At 39.2% G+C, this 26,687-nt stretch overlaps 2 protein-coding genes across 2 annotated transcripts in view; one reads left to right on the forward strand and one right to left on the reverse strand.

The window, feature by feature from the left end:
• Window positions 1–4,673: 4,673 nt before the first annotated feature.
• On the reverse strand, window positions 4,674–11,884 carry VhaAC45 (Vacuolar H[+] ATPase AC45 accessory subunit). The gene is made up of 5 exons (XM_088256181.1): window positions 11,507–11,884; window positions 10,153–10,468; window positions 8,761–9,047; window positions 7,487–7,611; window positions 4,674–5,651 (listed from the first exon to the last, which is right to left on the reverse strand). Exons 1-5 carry the CDS (start codon window positions 11,766–11,768, stop codon window positions 5,436–5,438), a joined length of 1,206 nt encoding a protein of 401 aa, XP_088112307.1. The 5' UTR covers window positions 11,769–11,884; the 3' UTR covers window positions 4,674–5,435.
• Window positions 11,885–12,759: 875 nt separating this feature from the next.
• FANCI (Fanconi anemia complementation group I) overlaps window positions 12,760–26,687 on the forward strand; it is a 36,127-nt gene continuing 22,199 nt past the window's right edge. Inside the window, exons 1-11 of the mRNA XM_088256210.1 lie at window positions 12,760–12,928; window positions 13,125–13,235; window positions 14,344–14,516; window positions 18,688–18,858; window positions 20,065–20,175; window positions 21,449–21,594; window positions 22,053–22,243; window positions 23,383–23,510; window positions 24,203–24,396; window positions 25,025–25,214; window positions 25,562–25,726. Coding sequence (XP_088112336.1) covers window positions 12,848–12,928; window positions 13,125–13,235; window positions 14,344–14,516; window positions 18,688–18,858; window positions 20,065–20,175; window positions 21,449–21,594; window positions 22,053–22,243; window positions 23,383–23,510; window positions 24,203–24,396; window positions 25,025–25,214; window positions 25,562–25,726 — 1,661 coding nt within the window. The 5' untranslated portion in view covers window positions 12,760–12,847. The remainder of the gene's footprint in view (window positions 12,929–13,124; window positions 13,236–14,343; window positions 14,517–18,687; window positions 18,859–20,064; window positions 20,176–21,448; window positions 21,595–22,052; window positions 22,244–23,382; window positions 23,511–24,202; window positions 24,397–25,024; window positions 25,215–25,561; window positions 25,727–26,687) is intronic.

Consider the following 26,687-nt stretch of genomic DNA (forward strand, 5'->3'; position numbering starts at 1 on the left):
GAACTAGACAGCTGCAGTATACAAACAGGTTGATAAAACAGGCACAAATGTGCATCAAGACCGGCGGCAGCCACCTGATGGATATCATCTTTTTCACTTTACAAAAAAAATTGTTAAGGTCCAAAGGAAGATCTCCATCACTCAAAATTATTTATTATTATTTAGTAAAAAAAGTAATAAAAACATAAAAATGGAGGATTATTTTGCGCCACCCTGAATCCTGTTTGTACACTGCAGCTGTCTAGTTCACAAATGTCAAATATGACTGACGTACGACGCCGTTTGCAAAAATTATAGCATCTTCCGATAGGATGATTAGTTTTGCGCCACCCTGTACATAAATGTCAATTCGTTTGTACATGCGGGGTGAGTAAAAACCACAAGGCCCCAAATGATGTTTTTAAAAAATAACTATATATGTATATAAGCACTAAATAAATAGGGATTTGACACTCAATTTGTTTATTTTGGTTAGCGGGAACGATTTTAACCGGATCCACGCGGCTCGCATAAGCGTATGTGTTTTAACAAGACATGCCCCATACGCGGCTGACATAAGCGTTTGTGTTTTCACTTTGCTCCAAGTTTCGAACCTCAGTTCAACTTGGAGGGATTTTTTCATGGTGTGGAACTTTGGATAAAATAATACGTCAATCCTCGGCCTTATGACATCTGTTGAAATATCTGACTAATAATTTGTAACATCACAAGGATAAATAAAACAACAGATCCCTGATTTTTCTTGCGGTCGGTAATTAGTCCGCGCCATAATCATGCCCTATATCTGTCTCACTCTCGACGCTACGCATCGCCAGTGGGTAAGAGTGACACACGATGCGCGCTTTGATTTATTTATGTTACGATCTTATTTGTTTATATTACGATATATTTCAAGAATAATGTGACACACGTGTATTATAGAGTACCAAAAAGGGACAATGAATCCCATTGAACGTTTTTGTTTAGGAAAATAAATCGTTTCATAACTAAATACATGATAAAAGTAATCATTTATAAAACGGCAAAATACCGCCGCGCACGAGCGTCTCTTAGGAACAAAGTTAACGCGTTTAAAAGGTTAAGGTATTAACAGTGGAAGCCCGGAAGTTTGAACTGATTGTGCCTGTGGCCTGTTGGGATTTGGGAATTATTAATACAGTACATACATAGTACTCTACATGTTGTCACATAGCACTTTACTTGTTCATTCGGCTCTAGTGTTAGTGTACTACTACATATATGACACTGTTCCTTCTAAAGTATATCGTAGTCATACAGGAGAAAGTGACCAAGTGCATTTTTTAGAAAAATGTGATCATTGACTATTTGATATCTTACTAGCTTAATATTGCCCTGAAAAACATCCCAAAGGATTTTCAACTTGGAAGTATAATATATTGACTTGGTAAAAATGACTAACTGCATTGATGTTTATTTTGTTGCCAAGCAAAAGTGACTTAAATGGCCCTCCTGAACATTTTACGTTTTGGTACTTGGTCACTTTCTCCTGTATGTATACGATATGTACATTATTTGCAACTTTTTACTTATATTACAGCACTCGATTAGCAATACAGGTACCCTACACTCATGTGTAAAGGCAACTAGCCGTAACTCAAGTTGCGGCTGTTTGGCGTAAAACGGCTCAAAGCATTCTTATAGCTGGCTTCTATCATATACAATCACAGATTCTGCTCTATGTCTTTCCTTTACCGAGATATTCACTATCCAAATAGCCGCAAAATTGTTTAGGCAAAAAGCATCATTTTAAGTCAACTATAAACTAGTTTATCTCAAAACTACTGTTTTTAACTTGCGGCTATTTGCCTTTGCACATTAGTACTGTATAATTGATTAATTTTTCAATAATTTTTAAAGAAAATTAGGTTATATTTAATAATTTTATGTGACAACAAGTGTTATTCGGTCTTTGCGCGATTTTTAAATGTTTTTCTTCAAAATCCTGTTCGGATTTCCGGAGTTCCACTCTAATTGTTCTTTTACTGATAAAATTATCTTAGCTTTGAGATTTCTGTACGTTTTGCTTGGTGCTATGACGCACACCTCCGTGGCTACGCACACCACAGATTGGGAAACCCTGGTCTAAAGTATGTCACACTGAAATCGTCCTAAATATAAGTGCAATTACATACATTTATTCCTTTGAAAATTATACTCAAATAATGGTCAGAAGGCACATTTTTTAAAACCAATTATAGACACATATCGCTCACTCCTTTCAAGAACGTCATAAATAAAAAAACTTGAATTTTCAGGAGAATGTTATCAAAGTTTAAAAATATTAAACAATGTATTAGAAATAAATGTCAGGCCACTTATTGAACTTTTTACTGTGCAACAGATCCGTTTAAGTAAAACCTGAAGGTTTTTTCTCCATTTGAAAAATATTTAGTATATTTAAAAAAAATATTATACAAAACCTTTTCTTCTGCCCTGAAGCGGGTAAATATTAAGTTAAAAATATGCCGCTTTTGCTGGGATATAGTACATTTTCTGGGCATTCCGAAAACATGCACAACTGAAAATTGACGATTTTTGATTTATGACGTTCTTGAAAGGAGTGAGCGATATATTAACATATTCCATTCTCTATACACAAAATGGCGCAACGGGTGTCTACGGTTTTTAGAGTGTCATTACGGATATACTAATAATACGACCGAGGTCAAAAACATTCGTGATTTTGAACAAATAAAGACTTAAATTTTTATTTGTATATATATATATATATATATATATATATATGTATATATATATATATATATATATATATATATATATATATATATATATATATATATATATATATATATATATATGTTTATATAAAAGTATTGCTTCAAATTTCAAACACACTAGTGTTGGCAGCCTTATTTTTAATGCAAAATTACAACAATAAAAATCAAAAGATAATTTCTATACATATTTGTCACTAGATACACACCCGAAAATTTGTGAAACATGACACAATCAAACTCGGTTATTAAGGAATACGAATGTGATGAAGGAACATTCGCAGATATTTTAGTTTGTGACATTCTCTTTGAATTTGAACATCCCCTGGGAATCGAACCCAGGACCTCCAGAACGGCAGCCGGGCGTGCTGACCATTACGCTACGGAGGCGGAACTGCATACTGACAAGGAAAAATGACGCAATATCACAAATTTCCGAGGTCTCTATTTCGCTCACTCCTTTTAACAACGTCACTTATCAAAAAACTTGATTTTTCGGAAGATCATTTTTAAAGTTTAAAAATATGATAAAATGCATTTAAAATAAATATCAAGCTACTTTTTCAACTTTTTACTGTGCAACAGATCAATGTTTTTTCTCCATTTGAAAAATATTTAGTATATTTAAAAATATAATTAAACAATACCTTTTATTCAAAATGGAAAAACAACACTTTCTGCCCTGTAGCGGGTAAATACATATTAAGTTAAAAATATGCGGCCTTTGCTGGGATATAGTACATTTTCTGGGCATTCCTAAAACGTGCAGAACTGTAAATTGACTATCTTTGATATATGACGTTGGTGAAAGGAGTGAGCGATTTATGGAACACGATATAATACTTTAAAATGTACAACTATCAACAGTACCTAACCACTTATTTAAATAAATTTACAAGCCGATTTAGAAAATTCTCGCCAAATTCATAGATCAGTAAGAGTCTTTTAATTAAAATGACGATAATAATTGATAACCAGGGAAATTGGGATTCTGGAACAAATTATGCTTGCTAAGAGAGGTTCTACTGTATACACAAAAAATTCATAATTTTAGCCCATTTAGCGAGATGTTTTTAAATCTAACACTACATAATATAATACAATTGTTTATACCCTGACAAAAATAAAAAAACAGATGTATGAAAACATATATCGCTCACTCCTTTCAAGAACGTCATAAATCAAAAAACTTGAATTTTCAGGAGAATGTTTTCAAAGTTTAAAAATATTAAACAATGTATTAGAAATAAATGTCAGGCCACTTATTGTGCTTTTTACTGCGCAACAGATCCTTTTAGGTAAAACCTGAAGGTTTTTTCTCCATTTGAACAATATTTAGTACATTAAAAAAAAAATTAAACAATAATTTTTCTTTAAAATGCAAAAACAACACTTTCTGCCCTGTAGCGGGTAAATATTAAGTTAAAAATATGCCGCTCTTGCTGGGATATAGTACATTTTCTGGGCATTACGAAAACATGCACAGCTGAAAATTGAGGAGTTTTGATTTATGACGTTCTTGAAAGGAGTGAGCGATATAGATTACAATATTCGGAACAAAAGTGGAACTGGGCAGGTCATGTGGCACATGTCTGAGGATAGATGGACGAAGCAGGCACTTGGCTGGAGGCTTAGAAGCGAGGGTAGACCACAGACAAGATGGTCCGATAACATGACGATGAAGGGAGTCGCGTCCAACAGAGAACTGTGCAAGCCCAAGAGGGAGGCCTTTGTTCGATACTAGACACAAGAAGGCTGGAGTAAATAGTTACAAATTTCATCTTCCGCTTCTAGCCCGTATCCACACCCGGTGGCGCAAAGGGCACTGCATCTTGACACATTGTTGTCGGGTGGTTTTGTTCCCCCGCTGGGAATCGAATGCGGGACCTCCAGAACGGTAGCATAGAGCACTGCATCATATAAACGCAGTGTTATCTTGATCGTTTATATTTCAAAAATCACTTATATTTATTAGACCCCCCCTTTGGGAATCGAACCCGGGACCTGCAGAACGGTAGCCGAGCGCGCTGACCATTACACCACGGAGGCGGACAAACACGAGTATACCATGGAAGAAATTGTCACGTTAGTCAGATATATGTCCCATATATGGAATATATAATACGAACTATGCATGGTGGAATGTTCTTTTAATGGTTTTATGTACACATAAAAATGTGTGAAATGCTCCGCGGGTTACAAATATACACCCGTGCTTTAACCCTTTGCACTCGAATAGCGACAATATGTGAACATGGTAAATTCCTCAAATATATTTTTCTAAAATCCAAAAAAAAATAAAATTTTTTTTTTTCACTGTAATATTTATTCAATATACCCCGGACTGGTACCTGAAGCGGAGGGCTGATCACCTTTCCTTCATGTGTAAACGATCAAGATAACTGTGCGTTTATATGAAGCAGTGCCCTATGCACCATTGGGGTGCGGATAAGGGTTTTATTATTATTAAAATCCAACTATTTTTGTGCAAATTTGCAAAAAAAAGTAGTACACTCAAGTTACTGGTATGTCGTATAAAAAAAGTTTCAAGTTCAAAGGGTTAAAGCGTCACCCGCAAACAATGTGCTGAAATAAATGAATTGGCCAGCTGGACAGAAATGACGATGAAGCGATGAACATATATTTGTCAGGGTGGGGAGGCCGGGCTCAGGGCTCAGCCTACTCCGAGGCCGTGATGGTGATGGTCTTGCCCTTGGGGTCGTCGAAGCGGTCCATGGTGCGGATGTCCATCATCATGAGGATGCCCAGGAAGGTGATGAAGATCATCAGGAACACCACGAAGAGCCCCGACCAGATGGGCACGGACGTGAATCCCACGCAGTCGTAGGCCAGATCGAAGCGCAGCAGCGCGGGCGCTGTGAAGAACGGTTCCGCCTGCGAAACGACACAAAAACATTTATTCTTTATTTATTTGTCCGCCTCCCTAGTGTAATCACGCTCAGCACGCTCAGCTACAGTTCTGTAGGTCCTGGGTTCGATTCCCAGGGGGGGTTAAATAAATATAAGTGATTTTTTTCACTGTTATATTTATTCAATATAACCCTGGACTGGTACCTGAAGCGGAGGGCTGATCACCTTTCTTTCATGCGTAAACAATCATGATAACACTGCGTTTATATGACGCAGTGCCCTATGCACCATTGGGGTGCGGATAAGGGTTTTATTATTATTATTTATTTAAACTTAACTAACTAACTAACCATCACGCCGCTTCACGTAGGCAGACCTCAAGAAAAATCAGGTATCTGTTCTTTTAATTATCCTTGTGGTGTTACAAATTATTAGTCAGATATTTCAACAGATGTCATAAGGCCGAGGATCGACGTATTATTTTATCCAAAGTTCCACACCATGAAAAAATCCCTCCAAGTTGAACTGAGGTTGGAAACTTGGAGCAATGTAAAAACACATACGCTTATCGCTCACTCCTTTCAAAAACGTCATAAATAAAAAATTATCAATTTTCATTTGTGAATGTTTTCGGGATGCCCAGAAAATGTACTATATTCCAGCAAAAGAGGCATATTTTTAACTTAATATTTACCCGCTACAGGGCAGAAAGTGTTGTTTTTGCATTTTGAAGAAAAGGTATTGTTTAATCATTTTTTAAAAATATACTATATATTTTTCAAAGAGAAAAAAACCTTCATGTTTTACCTAAAAATATCTGTTGCACAGTAAAAGGTTCAATAAGTGGCTTGATATTTATTTTAATACATTGTATATATTTTTAAATGTTAAAAACATTCTCCTGAAAAATCAAGTTTTTTGATTTATGACATTCTTGAAAGGAGTGAGCGTTATGTCAGCCGCGTATGCGGCTTGTTTTGTGAAAACACATACGGTTATGCGAGCCGCGTGGATTGGTTTAAACGCCAAATCTATAAATAAATAAATAAATCTTGTTATATCTATGTCCGCCTCCGTAGTGTAATGGACAGCACGCTCGGCTACCGTTCTGGAGGTCCCGGGTTCAATTCCCAAGGGGGGTCGAATAAACATAAGTGATTTTTTCACTCTAATATTTATTCAATACTACCCTGGACTGGTGTACCTGAAGCGGAGGGCTGATCACCTTTCCTTCATGTGTAAATGATCAAGATAACACTACGTTTATATAACGTGGTGCCCCATGCACCATTGGGGTGCGGACAAGGGTTTTATTATTAACTAACTAACTAACTAACTAACTAACCATCACGCCGCTTCTCCGCAGGGGTAGGCAGAGAGAATAGAGCGCCACACCACTCTGTCCTTGCAAACATTCTCCGCCCCTTCCACGTTCATGCACCTCCTCATACATACCCGCCGATTGTTACGACTCCTAACCTGACCACTTTCAAGTATTTGGCATACCTGATCGTGCCATGTTTTTCTCGGTCTTCCTCTGCTTCTTTTCCCGCTAACATTCGCCTCATAAATTTGTTTTACCGTTCTTTCCTCACTCATTCGTTCTACATATCCAAACCATCTCAACACACCTTTCTTAATTTTATCGATAATGCTTATCTCAGCTTTGCATTCCTTCCTTATTTCACTATTCGCACATCTATCATACATCGTTTTGTCGCACATTCTTCTGAGAGATGGCATTTAGACTGCATTCAGTCTACTTTCATCCTTCTTTTGCCAACTCCACGTTTCACTTCCATACATTAGAGTTGGAACCAGGACTCCGTTTTATTATTATTATTATTATATCTTTGTACCTGGAAATTGTCCATGGTCAGTGTGAAGTTTTCGTTCCCAAATTCAGTTTTGGGGGCACAGTGATAGGAGAACATAAGCGGAGCGTACACCTGCTTGGCGGCCTTATTATCCCCGACAGATACATCTAGAAAAAAATATATATATTTGCACAACGATACCTATTTCCTGCATTCTTTTTCGACTTATATAATATAATATATATATACATATATATATATCCGTTATTTGTCCGCCTCCGTAGTGTAATGGTCAGCATGCTCGCCTACCGTTCTGGAGGTCCCGGGTTCGATTCCCAGGGGGATTTGAATAAATATAAGTGATTTTTTCACTCTAATATTTATTCAATATTACACTGGACTGGTACCTGAAGCGGAGGGCTGATCACCTTTCCTTCATGTGTAATCGATCGAGATAACACTGCGTTTATATGAAGCAGTATATTAGGTTAAAATCGTTAAAAACAAAAAAAAAGTATTAAAAAAGAACTCAACCGACAAGACACACAAGGTGGCTTGGCGGAAGCACAAGCAAAAAAAAATGTTCTAAATATCGTAGTCATACAGGAGAAAGTGACCAAGTGCATTGTCTTACAAAAACGTGATCATTGACTATTTGATATCTTACTAGCTTAATATTGCACTGAAAAATCCAAAAGGATTTTAAACTTGGAAGTATAGTATAATGACTTGTTAAAAATGACTAACTGCATTGATGTTTATTTTGTTGCCCAGCAAAAGTGACTTGAATGGCCCTCCTGAGCATTTTACGTTTTGGTAGTTGGTCACTTTCTCCTTTGCGACTACGATATATCGCTCACTCCTTTCAAGAACGTCATAAATCAAAAATCTTCAATTTTCAGTTGTGTGTGTTTTCGGAATGCCCAGAAAATGTACTATATCCCAGCAAAAGAGGCATATTTTTAACTTAATATTTACCCGCTACAGGGCAGAAAGTGTTGTTTTTGCATTTCGAAGAAAAGGTATTGTTTAATTATTTTTTGAAATAAACTAAATATTTTTCAAATGGAGAAAGAACCTTCAGGTTTAACCTAAAAAGATCTGTTGCACAGTAAAAAGTTCAATAAGTGGCTTGATATTTATTTTTAATGCATTGTATTATATTTTTAAACTTTAAAAACGTTCTCCTGAAAAATCATGTTTTTTTGATTTATGACGTTCTTGAAAGGAGTGAGCGATATAAAAATTGTGATTTAAATAAATGTATACAAATAAATAAAAAAATATATTAAATATTGAAAAATATGAATATCTACCTAGCCACCAGTACCCTTGGCTGGAGACAAACTTCAGCAGGACAATGGTTTTGGCGAAGTCAATGGACACGGTGAGGTCGGTGGCCGAGTTGTTGGAGAGCGTGGCGACTCCGTTGGCCAGCGTCAGGGCCGTCCCCTCAGTCACGTAGGTGATGTTGGACGAGTAGATGAGCACCTTCCCGTCCACGTTGTAGAAGCCCGTCGAGGGGTCCGCGCTGCCTTCCGGCTTGGACAGCAGAGCCCTGCGCTGCCGGCTGTGCTCGGGGGCCACCTCCCAGCTGGGGTACCTGGAAAACTTCACTTTGTAATGCGACTCACGTACCGTAGTCGTACGGGAGAAAGTGACCAACTAACAGAAGGTAAAATGTTCAGGAGGGCCATTTAACTCACTTTTCGCTCACTCCTTTCAAGAACGTCGTCATAAACCAAAAATCGTAAATTTTCAGTTGTGCATGTTTTCTAAATGCCCAGAAAATGTACTACATCCCAGCAAAAGCGGCATATTTTTAACTTAATATTTACCCGCTACAGGGCAGAAAGTGTTTTTTTTGCATTTTGAAGAAAAGGTATTGCTAAATTATTTTTTTAAATATACTAAATATTTTTCAAATGGAGAAAAAACCTTCAGGTTTTACCTAAAAAGATCTGTTGCACGGTAAAATGTTCAATAAAAGACTTGATATTTATTTTGAATACATTTTATTGTATTTTTAAACTTTAAAAACGTTCTCCTGAAAAATCAAGTCTTTTTATTTATGACGTTCTTGAAAGGAGTGAGCGGCTTGGTCCTTATACTGTCATAGCAACCTGTTGAATAAACCGATTGCATCCTAATTATGAGTTATTATTACCGATACCCGACCCTGTAACAAAATACTTCTCCGTCTTATTCCTCATTGCTGAGGGTTGTGACCCTTGCAGAAGCAATGACTCTTCTCCAGTTATCCCTTGACTGCGCTGCACGTAGCGCTCCAACCACTGAGGTGCCTGCTGCTGCCTTAATTTGATCAGTCCATCGTGCGGGGGATCTTCCTCTCCCTCTCTTTCCCTCCAGGCTACCGATTACAACTAGATTCATTCGTTCATTCGTACCCTTATCCGCACCCCAATGGTGCATAGGGCACTGCATCATATAAACGCAGTGTTATCTTGATCGTTAACTCACGAAAGAAAGGTGATCAGCCCTCCGCTTCAGGTACCAGTCCAGGGTAATATTGAATAAATATAAGAGTGAAAAAAAAAATCACTTATATTTATTAGACCCCCCCTTTGGGAATCGAACCAGGGAACCTCCAGAACGGTAGCCGAGCACGCTGACCATTACACTACGGAGGCGGACAAAAACAAACTAGATAGATAACAATATACAATTTGTGAATAAAATATAATCACCTGGCCGTGTATATCGCCAGAACGTTATCGTGCTTTTTGAGCAGCTTGTCGAACATCTGCGTCATGAACTCGTCGTGGCGCGACAGCATGTGGAAGCGGTCCTCGCCGTCGCGCGCGTCCCGCAGGCTGACGTACAGGAACCGCCCGGCTCCGGGGGCAACGTCGGCGTCCAGCCCCGCGTCCGTCAGGCTAACCCTGTCCACCTTCGCGGGGCCCGCCAGCTGGTTGATGGAGTGCAGGGCCGAGGAGACGAAGGGCAGGTAGAGGACCGACTCTCCGGTTATCTTCTCGCGGAGACCGGGATACGCCGTGCGGCCTGGAATCAGTTATATCCGTGTTTTTTATCAATGAATAAAATCCTTTTTAACCTTTGGCCATCCAGTGGTCCTTTAAGGCAGAGCTCCGCAACCTTTTCCATACAAACATATTAGTGTTTTTATTATTTACAAAAACACTTCAATTTCATACTATTTCTGTGAGCCTAAGCTCACTATAAGAAAAAGGCAGGGATTTTTTTTCATGTAATGTGGGGGAACAGCATTCTGGCACTTTTTTGTAAAAAAAATATATCGCTCACTCCTTTCAAGAACATCATAAATCAAAAATCGTCAATTTTCAGTTGTGCATGTTTTCGGAATGCCCAGAAAATGTACTATATCCCAGCAAAAGCGGCGTATTTTCAACTTAATATTTACCCGCTACAGGGCAGAAAGTGTTGTTTTTGCATTTTGAAGGAAAGGTATTGTTTAATTATTTTTATAAACATACTAAATATTTTTCAAATGGAGAAAAAACCTTCAGGTTTTACCTAAAAAGATCTGTTGCACAGTAAAAAGTTCAATAAGTGGTTTGATATTTATTTTTAATACATTGTATTTTATTTTTAAAATTTAAAAACGTTCTAATGAAAAATCAAGTTTTTTGATTTATGATGTTCTTGAAAGAAGTGAGCGATTTATTTTTTATTTTTAAAATCAATTAGACAAAACAATGTTTGCGCTTACATAATTAAAATATTTATTTATATAATTAATCAAAATAATAAAATATGGCATTGTAATGAATACTTGAATTTATATATATTTTTTTTAGTAAAAAGCTTGACATGAAGTGAGTTCCGGTACCCTTTTTGATTTATAAAAAACCCTGGAAATAGGTATCAAATTGTGGTAGAGTAGGTTCGAACCTAGAAACTTCGACTTCGCCACACTAACCACGGGACCACAACCCGAAACAAAGTACGCTATGTAATATATTCCGTACTAATAATTTTGATTTAAAATTCTTTAAATAATTTGGAAATTGAATCTACGAAATTGAATACGCAAGTGGCGCTATGAAAAATAATTCCAACCTTTGGAGTCCCTGGCGGAGAAGTCCTCGACGCTCAGCGTCTCCTCGATGAACACCACCGTGAAGGGGTCACTGTCCAGCTGCTCCGAGAGGATCTCGCTGAACCTCGGGGCGTCTATCGTGTCCAGGGCCTTGGCTCCGCCCGGGTTCGCGGTGGCGCCCCACATGAACACCGGGAGATATTCCGGGGAGCATTGCGCGGATTGCAACAGAGCCCCGAGACTCAGTAGGGTTAGCAAATAAGTCAGCATTTTAGACGACATTTCAACGGTTTCGCGAGCACTTTGGGGGTCTTGTGATTTCGAGCAATGACAAGAGACAGTCGCGGGTCACGTGAACATGGCGATCATATGATCCGCCTTCTTTACGTCACGTTTATGCTTTGTCTATGGATTAATAGTGATTCATGCGCATCAATATAATATTTTATCTAACTTGTCTAGTAGGTAAGTACTTACAAAAACAAATATTTTAAAATTGATTGCAGTTGCGTTGAAATGAAAAACCCGTTTTTTGTATAGCGTAACTATTTTAAACGAGTAGTTAATTTTGTATTTGTTGAGTTTTTTTATCTATTTTTAGATTTTTCCAGATTTTTTTGTTTGATAAGTTTCCAAAAATAAACCCAGCGCCCTCAATATATGTTTTTTTAAATTGTTGATGGATAGTACATACATTTTTATGTGTACGGTAATACTACCCGAATTTTTTTTATTGTAACCGTCATCATTTTCACCTATAAGAGTATAACATATTTCGATTCCAATATGAAGCTTATTTTTTTTAGATTTGTTTCATTCGAAATAGTAAAATAATAAACTGCGGAGTTTTTAAAAAAGTAATAGGAGATTTTTGCATATTTTAAAAGTCATAAATATTTCAGCTTGAAAAAGGGTCTAACTAATTATGAATCAAAGAAATATAACCTCCATTGGATGCGAATTCTATCACAACCTTTTTTTTAAGTAGGTGTTATCAACTTGTAATTATTTTTGCACTTTTCAAAATATTTTTTTCTTATTTTGTGTCCCAGTGTATTAAAATTTTCACGTGTAGATTCAATTTCCAAATTTTGAGACGTAATAATTAAAAATAATAAGTGTTAGAAAAGGAACAGTAAACAGTTGAACGGATTACATTTTAAATTGCCCAAAAAAATTTGAGTCGGGTGAATGATTAAAAAAATTAAGTTCTTACTTAAAAAAAGAAATAATATTTTTATTATCATGGCAATATAAAAATACCCGCCATTTCAAAATAACATGTCGAATCTTGTTTGACAGTTGTTGGCGGAGGTTTTTAATTATTTTAGGTCGATTTTTCGTAGTTTTACGTTAAAATAATGGAAAAAATTAAGACGTTATGTCACGAAAAAAACACAAAAGGTCTAATCGAATTCGTCAAACAATTAGGATGGGAAGAAGTGAGTGAAAAATAAATGTCAAATTTCCATAATGTTGTATCAGTAACGGATATTTATTCTTATCAAAACGGAATAGTGTATAAAGTGATCATTTAAATCAGACTATGACAGGTCTGAAGTCCTGTGAATTGCCAAAAGCCTGTTTTTTCTTCTCAAAGTTAATTGTGTCTGTTGTTATTTGTATTATTTTTTGCAGATTGAAAAGTTGGTCACCAAAGACCTGGTCTCTTCTTCAGGACCGGAAGTACTAGACGGTCTATTCACCGCATTATCTGATTCGCCACAAAGCATCTCCCAAAAAATAAAGGTACTAATACCATTGGTTCAGTTATTTCTATCAAATCAATATTATTTTTCCCAAGTGGATTGACGCAGTGTTACCTTGTTCGTTGTTATGTAAAGACAGGGTAATCGGGGCAGAGGAATGTGATTAATTGAGATGCGGAAGACAGATGAAGCAAATCAGGGTAAAGAACATTCCTGCTATTTGGGAAAAGAAATGAAGGAGAAATTATATCTACAGCACTCGTTGATTATCTCATTATGTATTTATAAAACTAGGGGTAGGCAGAGAGAATAGAGCGCCATTTTTACATCACATTTTCATATGGTGTACAAAATACATATCACTGTTGCACACAAAAGTTTTTTAGTTGATGGTGAGTATGGACATGTGGAGTGAATGGATAACGAGAGAATGACTAAGAAAATATATGCAGCGAATGTGAGCGAGGGAACAGAACGAGGACGGCCGAAAAAGACTCGGCACGATCAGATCAATCAGAACCTAAAATCTGGCGGTGTCAAAAGTCTGCGTAATCGGAGGGCATGTATGACTAGATGTATGGATGTGAAGGAAGCGAGGAGTATATGTCAGGACAGAAGAGTGTGGCATTCCATCCTCTCTGCCTACTCCTGCGGGGAAACGGCGTGATGGCAGTAATACTAGTTATACAGTAGTAGCGATTTGCCAGCTATGTGTGAATGATTCTTGAATGCATATGTCGCTCACTCCTTTCAACAACGTCATATATCAAAAATCGACAATTTTCAGTTGTGCAAGTTTTCAGAATGCCCAGAAAATGTACTATATCCCAGCAAAAGTGGCATATTTTTAACTTAATATTTACCCGCTACAGGGCAGAAAGTGTTGTTTTTGCATTTCGAAGAAGAGGTATTGTTTAATTATTTTTTTAAATGTACTAAATATTTTTCAAACGGAGAAAAAACATTCAGGTTTTACCTAAAAAGATATGTTGCACAGTAAAAAGTTCAATGAGTGGCTTGATATTTATTTTTAATGCATTTCATTATATTCTTAAACTTTAAAAATGATATCCTGAAAAATCAAGTTTTTTTAATTATGACATTGTTGAAAGGAGTGAGCGATTGTATAGTATTCCTTTTGGCCTCAGGTGATCAGACTGCTCCTGAAGACCCTCCGGTCTCCGGACACGCCCGGCGTGGCGGTCCGCATGCTGCTGCCCGCTGTGACGCTGCAGCTGCACAAGCTGCCGGGCGACGGGATCGCCAGCCTGGCCGACGACTGCGTGGAGAGCATCCGGAGGAACGACGACCCTCACACCAGGTTGGGACCGCTCCCACTCCCTGTGTGGAGCGTGTTGAGTCCGCAATTGCCTTTTGGGACTACTGTTGCCCGATAGGTCCTCGCATCCTGCCTAGTCAGAGATGCTCCTTCTGTCTGTGCCACTTGTAACGAAGATCGGCGATCATCATGGCTATCTGCAATTTGGATTCTGCAGCTCGGGACAGAGATTTGGTGCTTCTGCCAAATCATTGTCGTAGGTTTTCCAGCCATAATGTCCTTAGGCGTCCTTGAGTCTTCGCCCCTCGATCTTTTGTATGATTAGGTGGAGAAGACGATATTTTTCATTTCTCATGACGTATCCCAAGTACATCAGCTTGATGTTTTGTAGGAGTTCCTTTGCTTGTGCACTACTTCTTCTTCTTCTTTCCATGTTTGCTCCCTAGGTGGAGCATATGGCCAACACGAGCCATCTCCAAGTCACTCTGTCACGCGCCATCTCCTTGGCTTCCTCCCAGGTCAGTCCGGCGTCTCGAAGTTCCGCTGAGTATAGTCGGTGAATGGTCGTCAGCGGCCTTCCGGGGCGCCGGAATCCTCGGGGTTGGAAGAAGAGACATGAGGGGTTGATGCCCTCAGGTAGCATTCTGCGGACATGTCCCAACCATGTCCACCTTCTTCTCTTCAGGACTTCCAGTATGAGTAACGTGACCATTTATTTTTGTCCTCAAAACGGGACATCTATCAATGTTTACATAATAGTATGTATATTCAAGAAAACACACATTTTTTCATAGTTTTATGTATTAATAAAAAGAAAAGAAATGTTGATAAAGAAAATAAAAGGAATAAATAATAAAAATATGAAAAAAATATTTTGTTTTATACGGGACAGGCTGTCTAAAAACGGGACGGTCCCGTTCAAAACGGGACGTATGGTCACATTAAGTATGAGGGGCTGTTGAGTTCTTCTCCTCACAACGTCATTCCTGACCAAGTCATACCACTTTATACCCAGTATTCGCCTCAGGCACCTATTTTCAAAACTTGCTAGTGCACTACACGGAATTTTATTGTCCGGCAGTCTGCTTTTTTACAGTCCGGTATGGCATTGTTCACACTGGTGTACCTCGGTTATTAGTTGGTGTGCTGAAGAAAAAAACGTCTAGTCTTGCGGAATAACACAATCGCTCCAAATACAGATTGCCTGCGCTCAGTTAAGTAGGATCACATTTGGCATTAAACACAATATGTTAAATATGTTACCATGATATGGTAAATCGCTCACTCCTTTCAAGAACGTCATAAATCAAAAAACTTGATTTTTCAGGAGAACATTTTTAATGTTTAAAAATGTAATACAATGTATTAAAAATAAATATCAAGCCACTTATGGAACTTTTTACTGTGGAACAGATCTTTTTAGGCTTAACCTGAAGGTTTTTTCTCCATTTGAAAAATATTTAGTATAGTTAAAAAAATAATTAAACAATACCTTTTCTTCAAAATGCAAAAACAACACTTTCTGCCCTGTAGCGGGTAAATATTAAGTTAAAAATATGCCTCTTTTGCTGGGATATAGTACATTTTCTGGACATTCGGAAAACATGCACAACTGAAAATTGACGATTTTTGATTTATGACGTTCTTGAAAGGAGTGAGCGAAATATGCACCTCTGAAATTTCTTAGTTTGGTGGGTGTACCTTGAACAGGAAATGTTTGCGGAACACTGCGATGTGGGACGCCATATAAATATATATACTAGCTATTATTTTTTGACATCTCATCAAAGATGAAGAAGAATATGGAAGTCTGGGCATTTACGGGGCTGACGACCGTCATAGGCTGGTTTAAGTGACCACTTTACACACGTGTAACATTCACCAATTCTACCCATTGTTGACAACCACACTACTCAAATTCTCGGAAGTTCTATATATATATGAACCAATTTTGAAACCTTGTTCTTGAATCACTAGAACTTCACTAGAGACATCTATTGGTGAGATGTAAAGAAGCTTTTTACTAAGCAGAAACTCTTATATTAGTATGTGAGGTCCGAATCCTGGATTATAATCACACACATGAGAAACGCCAGAAAATACCATTTTCATTTTTATTATTAAGCTTATAATTTGACCAGATAATTTATTTACAACATTTAAATTGGTGAATGTTACACATGTGTAAAGTGATCACTTAAACCAGCCTATGACGGTCGTCAGCCCCGTAAATGCCCAGACTTCCATATTCTTCTTCATCTTTGATGAGATGTCAAAAAATAATATGAAAATAACTCCTGTAATTGGAGATAATCCAGATTTTGTGAACAAGTATTTGGACACACTCAAAATGTTGTAAATAAATTATCTGGTCAAATTATAAGCTTAAATAAAATAAAAAAATGAAAATGGTATTTTCTGGCGTTTCTCATGTGTGTGATTATAATCCAGGATTCGGATCTCACATACTAATATAAGAGTTTCTGCTTAATAAAAAGCTTCTTTACATCTCACCAATAGATGTCTCTAGTGAAGTTCTAGTGATTCAAGAACAAGCTTCTAAATTGGTTCATATCTAACTACATTTGTGATAATTTTAAGATATTTGATGTACGTTATCAACCGACTGTTATCTACTAATATAAACACAAAAAAAATATATTTAATTAATTACGCCTAGTTTTCAGGCGTATAAGACGCTATCTATATAAATTTTTTTAAATGAACTGAACTCCTAACTAACTAACCATCACGCCGCTTCCCCGCAGGGGTAGGCAGAGAGAATCGAACGCCACACCACTCTGTCTTTGCAAACATTCTTTGCCTCTTCTACATTCATGCATCTCCTCATACATACCCGACGATTATTACGACTCCTGACCCGGCCGCTTTCAAGTATTTGACATACCTGATTGTGCCAAGTTTTCCTCGGTCGTCCTCTGCTTCTTTTTCCAACTACATTCGCTCCATAAATTTGTTTAACCGTTCTTTCTTCACTCATACGCTCCACATGTCCAAACCATCTCAACACACCTTTCTTAATTTTATCGATAATGCTTATCTCAGCCTTACATTCTTTCCTTATTTCATCATTCGAACATCTATCAAACATCGTTTTGCCACACATTCGTCTGAGGGATCGCATTTCGACTGCATTCAGTCTGCTTTCATCCTTCTTTTGCCAACTCCATGCTTCGCTTCCATACATAAGGGTTGGAACCAGGGTTGTGAACTGAACTCGTTGTGAACTGAACAGGGTTGTGAACTGAACAAGGGTTGTGAACTGAACTCCTAAAACGCTAAATACTCAATTTTGACAAAGCATAAAGTTTTAAAACGAATTAATACATTATTTTATCGTGTTTTTAAATGTATAATGCTAGTTTAGAAGTTAGGCAGTGCACAACGGAGTCCTGGTTCCAACTGTAATGTATGGAAGTGAAACATGGAGTTGGCAAAAGAAGGATGAAAGTAGACTGAATGCAGTCGAAATGCCATCTCTCAGAAGAATGTGTGACAAAACGATGTATGATAGATGTGCGAATAGTGAAATAAGGAAGGAATGCAAAGCTGAGATAAGCATTATCCATCAAATTAAGAAAGGTGTGTTGAGATGGTTTGGACATGTGGAACGAATGAGTGAGGAAAGAACGGTAAAACAAATTTATGAGGCGAATGTTAGCGGGAAAAGAAGCAGAGGAAGACCGAGAAAAACATGGCACGATCAGGTATGCCAAATACTTGAAAGTGGTCAGGTTAGGAGTCGTAACAATCGGCGGGTATGTATGAGGAGATGCGTGAACGTGGAAGAGGCGAAGAATGTTTGCAAGGACAGAGTGGTGTGGCGCTCTATTCTCTCTGCCTACCCCTGCGGGGAAGCGGCGTGATGGTTAGTTAGTTAGTTAGTTTAGAATTTCAGATAAACCGTTAAAAAAATACATTGAAAAAATGTTCTAAGCTATCTCCTGTAAAGTAACAGATTTGCAGATAGAGTACTTTACGTAGGGGCCGTCAATATATAGGCATTTTATTACAAAGCTTGTTTAAAGTTATAAATATTCGTATTATTTTTTGACATCTCAACATAGATGAAGAAGAATATGGAAGTCTGGGCATTTACGGGGCAAACGACCGTCAAAGTTGGTTGTTAAGTTATAAATATGTATGTTTTTGTCTCTCATTTAAGTCGGTGTGTGTGTGTGTGTGTCCGCAGTTGGAAGGACCTGTTGCCCGAGTGCCTGCGCCTGCTGGCGGAACACCGCGGCAGCATCATGCTGCACGGCAGCGAGCGCAGGGGGCCCGAGCTCGCCCAGCAGTGCGTGGGGACCCTGTGCCACGCCGCGTGGGACCCCGCCGTCCTGACGCCGCTGGCCATCATGTTCAGGTGAGCTCGGAGATGGGGAGATATGAAGAGGAGTTGAAGAAAGATGAAGAGGGGGACAGGAATATATGGGGTGAGAGAGAGAGTGGTCTGCCTGGTAGTCTACTTTGGGGTTGGCCATGCAGTGCTATGTCACAAGAATCACAAGACTGTCTGCAGCTAGGCTGCAGCCATCTCAGGATGCCTGAAAAATTAAATATGGGAAAATCCTGAGATGAAGATCGGCAGCAAAATCAAGATTTACACAGCTTGTGTGCGACCCATCATCTTATTAATAGGGATTAGCCTCCTGCGATGTCGATCCGGGAATCGTCTACCATGGGGTTGGCCGTACAGAGCGATGTGGGGAGTCTGGATGGTTCCATTCTCCTCACACGCGCATACCATTGTCTCCTTCGTTGCCTTCCCCACCTAACGGCATCTTCCATCTCGCATATTTCTCTGATCCTGGCGTTCCTTATTCTGTCTCGTAGACTCTTGCCAGATCGCTCACTCCTTTCAAGAACGTCATAAATCAAAAAACTTGATTTTTCAGGAGAACGTTTTTGAAGTTTAAAAATATAATACAATATATTGAAAATATATATCAAGCCACTTATTTACAAAAAATATAAACTTTTTACTGTGCAAGGTTTTTTCTCCATTTGAAAAATATTTAGTACATTTAAAAAAATAATTAAACAATACCTTTCCTTCTAAATGCAAAAACAAGAATTTCTGCCCTGTAGCGGGTAAATACTAAGTTAAAAATATGCCTCGTTTGCTGGGATATAGTACATTTTCTGAGCATTCCGAAAACATGCACAACTGAAAATTGACAATTTATGATTTATGACGTTTTTGAAAGGAGTGAGTGAGATATGCTCCTTATAAATAATAATAATAAAACCCTTTTCTGCACCCCAATGGTGCATAGGGCACTGCGTCATATAAACGCAGTGTTATCTTGATCGTTTACGCATGAAGGAAAGGTGATAAACCCTCCGCTTCAGGTACCAGTCCAGGGTAATATTGAATAAATATTACAGTGCAAAAATCACTAATATTTATTTGACCCCCCTGGGAATCGAACCCGGGACCTCCAGAACGGTAGCCGAGCGTGCTGACCATTACACTACGGAGGCGGACAAAAGATATGCTCCGTAGAGTATTAATATCTGAAACTCTTAACTAATATAGAAATAAAAAAGCATTTATTTTGCGTTCCAGGGAGATACACCTTCCCAAAGAGGAACATGCCCAGGTCGTCAGCAAGCTCTGCCACGACCTCGAGGCCGTGGCCCCGGAGTCCCTGCCCTCGCTGCTGCACCAGCTGCTCAGGTGAGCTCCTTCGTCGCACCCACCCTAGAGTACACTAAAGTACCTGCCTTCATAAGGATATTCATTGATTAAAGAAAACACTTGTTTTTATACCACTTGAGTTTTATTAAAGACTACTAGTTTCGGAAGCTAAACTTCCATCATTCAGGTCTGAATAATAACTATTATTCAGACCTGAATAATGGAAGTTTAGCTTCCGAAACTAGTAGTCTTTAATCATTGTAACATGTCTTACCACAAAGTTAATGCCGAAACAATCAATAAAATAGGATATTCATTTATATTGTTTTTTGACATCTCATCAAAGACGAAGAATATGGAAGTCTGGGCATTTACGGTGCTGACGACCGTCGTAGGCTGGTTTAAGTGATCACTTTACACACGTGTAACATTCACCAATTCTACCCATTATTGACAACCACACTACTCAAATTCTTGGAAGTTATATATATGAACCAATTTTGATACATTATTCTTGGATCACTAGAACATCACTAGAGACATCTATTGGTGAGATGAAAAGAAGCTTTTTACTGAGCAGAAACTCTTTTATTAGTATGTGAGGTCCGAATCCTGGATTATAATCACACACATGAGAAACGCCAGAAAATATCATTTTCATTTTTATTATTTAAGCTTATAATTTGACCAGATAATTTATTTACAACATTTTGAGTGTGTCCAAATACTTGTTCACAAAATCTGGATTATCTCCAAATATCGTAAAAAAAATTATAATAAATACACTAATGAATACACTAATAGAGAAACAAAAAGTCTTAAACATAAAATAATAATAAAATAACAAATAGTAAGCACTGGTCAGTACACGTCTCCTTCACACACCATCAGCGAGCAGCGAGAGAGAGTGAAACACAACGTTTACATTTATCCATTATAACATGGAGAAGAAATGCTGAGAAAGTACACACTTCAAGGTGGATAACAATATATTAAATGAATCTATACTTTCAAAAGCATTGGCTAACATGTGAAGCCGCGGAATGGGAGAGAACATGGCATAGTTTGCATTATGTACAAATACTGGGAATACAGATTTTTGCCTAGTACCTCTTTGACGCACAATATATTATTGATAGATTTATATTATCCACTGACACTTCGTGATGGAATTGCATTTTTGATATATTATTAGATTAAAACCAATATTTTTAGCTTTTCCACTTTATTTTTATTTGACCAGCGACCGGGTTTCGTCGTTACCGACATCACCAGTCTGATATTATATATTATTGAGTTGTTATGTTTCTAGGTTATGCAAGGACCACAGCTCTCCGATTGTGTATTTCCGACTGAGCGACTACTTTTCCGCCCGGCTGTACCCTGAACTTCTTCAAAAGGACGGTGCTCATCAGGATCAGGAGTCGGAGAGCCCCATAATCGATTTCGATATGATCGGTAGGTACAACCGTCTTATGGGGGTGATGGTCCACGCCGTGGAACGCTAGTGTAACCGAATGATTACTTGATGGTGCATAGTCGATAGTTACTTAATAGTTACCTAATAGTTACTTGACGGTATCCTTGGTTACTTGACGGTATCCTTGGTCACTTGATGGGATCTGATTGTTACCTAACGATACCTAATAGTTACTTGACTGTATCCTTGGTTACTTGATGAAATCTGATTGTTACCTAACGATACCTAATAGTTACTTGACGGTATCCTTGGTTACTTGATGGGATCTAATTGTTACCTAACGATACCTAATAGTTACTTGACTGTATCCTTGGTTACTTGATGGGATCTGATTGTTACCTAACGATACTCATAGTTCCTTGATGGACTCATGGTTACTTGACGGTACCCTTGGAAATTCTTTAACTAATTGATTTGCCTGTTGACACGTGTGCAGGGCCGGCCCAGGACGAGACGCGTCGCGCGCACGCCACGTGCGTGCTGTTCGCGGGCTGCTACAGCAGCATCCCCCGGCAGCTGCTTGGCGCGCTTAGGCTGACCGCCAAGCGGCCGGCCACGCTGCTCTGCTCCCCCTTCCTGCTGCAGCTGCTGCTGGCCAACGAGCACCAGCGGGAGGCCTGCGTGCAGGTGGCACCCTCCTCCTCTTCCACACTCCTTCCCGTATTCCTCATCTGAATAACATTAGTCCCAAATTTGTGCAAGCGAAGCATGGAGTTGGCAGAAGGAGGATGAGAGTAGACTGGATGCAGTCGGGATGCCATCTCTCAGTGCGGCAAGACCATGTATGGTAGATGTTCCAATGGTGATATAAGGAAAGGGTGCAAGGCTGAGATGAGCACTATCCAGCAAACTAAGGAAGGCGGCTTGGGATGGTTTGGGAAGGATGAGAGTAGACTGGATGCAGTCGGGATGCCATCTCTCAGTGCGGCAAGACCATGTATGGTAGATGTTCCAATGGTGATATAAGGAAAGGGTGCAAGGCTGAGATGAGCACTATCCAGCAAACTAAGGAAGGCGGCTTGGGATGGTTTGGGAAGGATGAGAGTAGACTGGATGCAGTCGGCATGCCATCTCTCAGTGCGGCAAGACCATGTATGGTAGATGTTCCAATGGTGATATAAGGAAAGGGTGCAAGGCTGAGATGAGCACTATCCAGCAAACTAAGGAAGGCGGCTTGGGATGGTTTGGGAAGGATGAGAGTAGACTGGATGCAGTCGGGATGCCATCTCTAAGAATATAACAATCTCTTAAGAATATAATAAAATGTATTAAAAATAAATATCAAGCCACTTATTGAACTTTTTACTGTGCAACAGATCTTTTTAGGTAAAACCTGAAGGTTTTTTCTGCATTTGAAAAATATTTAGTACATTTAAAAAAATAATTCAACAAAACCTTTTCTTCAAAATGCAAAAACAACACTTTCTGCCCTGTAGGGGGTAAATGTCAAGTTAAAATTATGCCGCTTTTGCTGGGATATAGTACATTTTCTGGGCATTCCGAAAACATGCACAACTGAAAATTGTCGATTTTCGAAATATGACGTTGTTGAAAGAAGTGAGGGATATGTATTATGTTAAAGGCATTAGCCGTTCAAGAAATAAATAAATAAACATACCCACATTCCTTACATTTTGCAAACACAGACTGGGGTGGCGTCGTATTCTCTCTGCCTACCCTTGCAGTGAAAATGCGTGATGGTCGATTATTTTTTTCACTGGCAAAACAGCCGTCACAACCCGGTTCTTGACGATTGGCGTTTTCAGATCATCAAGTCCTGCGTCATGATCAACTTTGTGGAGCAAGCGCGGCGGGCCGAGTTCTCGTGGTGCTCCGACGCACTCCCGGGGCCGGTGGACGTGGAAGCGGTCTTCCGAACCCTCGTGGACACCAGGTACGATGGTCCTCCATGCGCATGCTGCTTCTCGGCGCCGTCTGCGGCCGAGTTCAGTCCTCACCTCCTTAAACCCTCATCCGCACCCGATGGTGCATAGGGCACTGCATCACATAAATGCAGCGTTATCTTGATCGTTAAACACATGAAGGAAATTGTTGGGTAATATATCCAAAATTAAACAAGGTTTATTGGATTTGAATTGTACATTTATTTATGTTTATGTCAATACGTGACGCGTTTCGCCTTATTACATTACAGACATCAAACATAAAATTATAGAGTGTTTGATAATGTCTTAGTAAGAGGAAACGCGTCACGTATTAACATATACATAAATAAATGTAGAATTCAATCCAACAAACCTTGTTTAATTTTGGATATATTACCCAACAATTCAATATGGAATTCTGCCAACTGTCTGCAGTTACAATAAATAAAATAAAAAGGAAACTCCCCGTTGGAGATAATCCAGATTTGTGAACAATTATTCGGACACACTCTAAATGTTATATACAACTAGATTACTCCGCTTTTGTTTGATCCGAATTCCGGCCTCTCGCTGTATCGGATGGACGCATTTAGTCAGTGCTTGACGGCGCATTAGAACAAGCGAGTTGGTACTTGCTGGGAGCTGCGTAATATAATTTCCATACACATATGAACCGGGGTTTTTTGGTACCCTGCGACAGCCGGCAGCACTGCTGCCACATGACGGCGGAGGGCCTGCTGGCGCTGTGCTTGGCGCTGCTGGCCGTCGCGCCGCCGGCCGCCCCGCCGGCCATGGTGGCGAGCCTGACGAGGCTCGCCAGGCGGATCCTGGCCCAGCTCTGCCAGGGGGCGCTGCAGGAGGCGCTCAAGCGACTGCCTCTGCCCGCCTTGCCCGGTATGTAGAATACCTTCTTCTTCTTCTCTAGCCTTCTGTCGTCCACTCCTGGGTATAAGCCTCTTTCATTTCTTATATTATTTTTATTATTTCTAATTGATGATTATCCCCAATTATAGAGTTATTTTTTATTTTTTTAAAGGAATAACCCGCAAAGCCTCTCCTTTCAGAAGCTTGTCTGCAGGTAGGACAGTAATGATATGGGGAAGGTAAATGTGAAAAGTATACCACAACCACCCAGACCAATCGAAAATAAATCTTTCTTGTATTGATTTTGCACTTGGCGAAAATCGAACCCGCGATGCCAGCGTCTACCCAATTACGCCACGGCGCCTGTCAATTTTATATTATCTCTTTGACATCTCAACATAGATGAATACCTTTTCTTCAAAGTGCAAAAACAACAGCAGTGGTCGTCCTGGGCGGCACGAACCTGATATTTCAATTCAGTGTCGACTTTATCGTGAATCGTAATCTCGCGTCTATATCGGCCCAGTTCGCTCCTGTTTCCAGACACGCTGGAGGTGATTTAGTGTCATAAAATATCAAAATTATTTCAATTTAGTGTCAACTTTATCGTGAATCGTAATCTCACGTCTATATCGGCCCAGTTCGCCCCTGTTTCCAGACACGCTGGAGGTGCTGCAGCGCTCGTGCGGCCCGGCCCTGTCCCGCTGCGAGGCGGAGTTGCGCTCGGTGCTGGAGAGGTGCGTGGACCCCAGCGCGGACGCGGCCGCCGCGACGCGAGTCGTGCGCGCGGTGGCCGTGCTGCAGAGGGACACGGCCATGATGGTGTTCCGGAAGGGCCAGTTCTCCAGGTGAGTGGGCATGCTCATATGGTCCCAAACTTATCTTATCAACACGCAGATTCTCCACAAGGATAGGCAGAAAGAGTAGAACACCACACCTTACAGCAAAGCACGCAAATTTAGCACGCTTTGTGACTAAACCTCGAGAGCTGAATCACAGAAATACATCGAACAAAACACATGCCACATTTTGTGAAAAAAACCTGCTTCCACCATCCATAAAGTCATTAAGTAACCAAATTAAGTGTTAAAAAGCTATTTTTTTGACAGAAAAGCCTGGAGACCGTTTGTGAACTCCATATGCTTCACATAGGGAGCGGATTTGGTTTGATATATATATATATATAATGTAACAGGGATCCGGGAGTAGGCAGGGTGGCCGTGGCGGGGCTCCTGTCCCTGCTGGGGGCCCTCCGCTACCGCGACACCGCCTCCCAGGACAGCTCTGCCCACCAGGACAGCAGCCACTCGGTGCTCACGCAGATATCCATCAACGTCCACTCCACCCAGGACGGTAACAGGTGAAGAAATGTCCTTAAAAGGACTCTTTGATACCTATTTTGGCCTTTAAAATAGACCTTTTATGGACCATTACGGTTATTACCACAGCACAGTCTAATTAAAGGCCATTTACAACTTGCCCTCCCGGTGATATGTATTTACTACAACTCCACTTTAAAAATGAGAATATCAATATAAAATATAATAGATACGGGCTCACAATTTTTGTATTCCTCCGTAATATAATCATGTATTACATGAAAGGATTATAATATAACGTTATTCATTTGCAGCGACGGAAATAAATAATTTCACATGTTGTAACATGTTTACTCCGCCAGTCCAGTAGTGTGCAGATCGCCTTGCGCGACGGTCGTGTCACTACGCCATTTATAACGGCCACATACGGTGTCTTTTTTTCTCGTTTTCAGGTAATTATGGTCAATCGGCTATGGTCAATAAAAGCAACATTTAGGAACATTCACATTTTTCCCGTTTTTAAACCACATTTTCATGTAGTGTATAAAATACATATCTCTCACTCCTTTCAAGAACGTCATAAATCAAAAAACATGATTTTTCAGGAGAACTATTTTAAAGTAAAATATAATACAATGTTTTAAAAATAAATATCAAGCCACTTATTGAACTTTTTACTGTGCAACAGATCTTTTTAGGTAAAACCTGAAGGTTTTTTCTCCATTTGAAAAATATTTAGTTTATTTAAAACAAAAAAAATAAACAATACCTTTTCTTCAAAATGCAAAAACAACACTTTTTGCCCTGCAGCGGGTAAATATCAAGTTGAAAATATGCCGCTTTTGCTGGGATATAGTACATTATCTAGGCATTCCGAAAACATGCACAACTGAAAATTGTCAATTTTTGATTTATGACGTTCTTGAAAGGAGTGAGTGATATCACCGAAACGCGCGGAAGTTTTTAGCATCGTAAGGGAAGGGTTAATATACCAATTCAGGG

This window comes from Brachycentrus maculatus, unplaced genomic scaffold (genome assembly GCF_059751285.1).
Source record: "Brachycentrus maculatus isolate JH-2025_06_01 unplaced genomic scaffold, ASM5975128v1 h1tg000059l, whole genome shotgun sequence".
Taxonomy (NCBI): domain Eukaryota; kingdom Metazoa; phylum Arthropoda; class Insecta; order Trichoptera; family Brachycentridae; genus Brachycentrus; species Brachycentrus maculatus.

Excerpts from the sequence above, each read along its gene's own strand:
- VhaAC45 (XM_088256181.1), bottom strand. The coding sequence starts at position 11,768 with ATGTCGTCTAAAATGCTGACTTATTTGCTAACCCTACTGAGTCTCGGG. Across the intron at positions 10,469-11,506 it reads CTCCGCCAGGGACTCCAAAG|GCCGCACGGCGTATCCCGGT; the intron begins GTTGGAATTATT and ends AACTGATTCCAG. Across the intron at positions 9,048-10,152 it reads CTGGCGATATACACGGCCAG|GTACCCCAGCTGGGAGGTGG; the intron begins GTGATTATATTT and ends GAAGTTTTCCAG.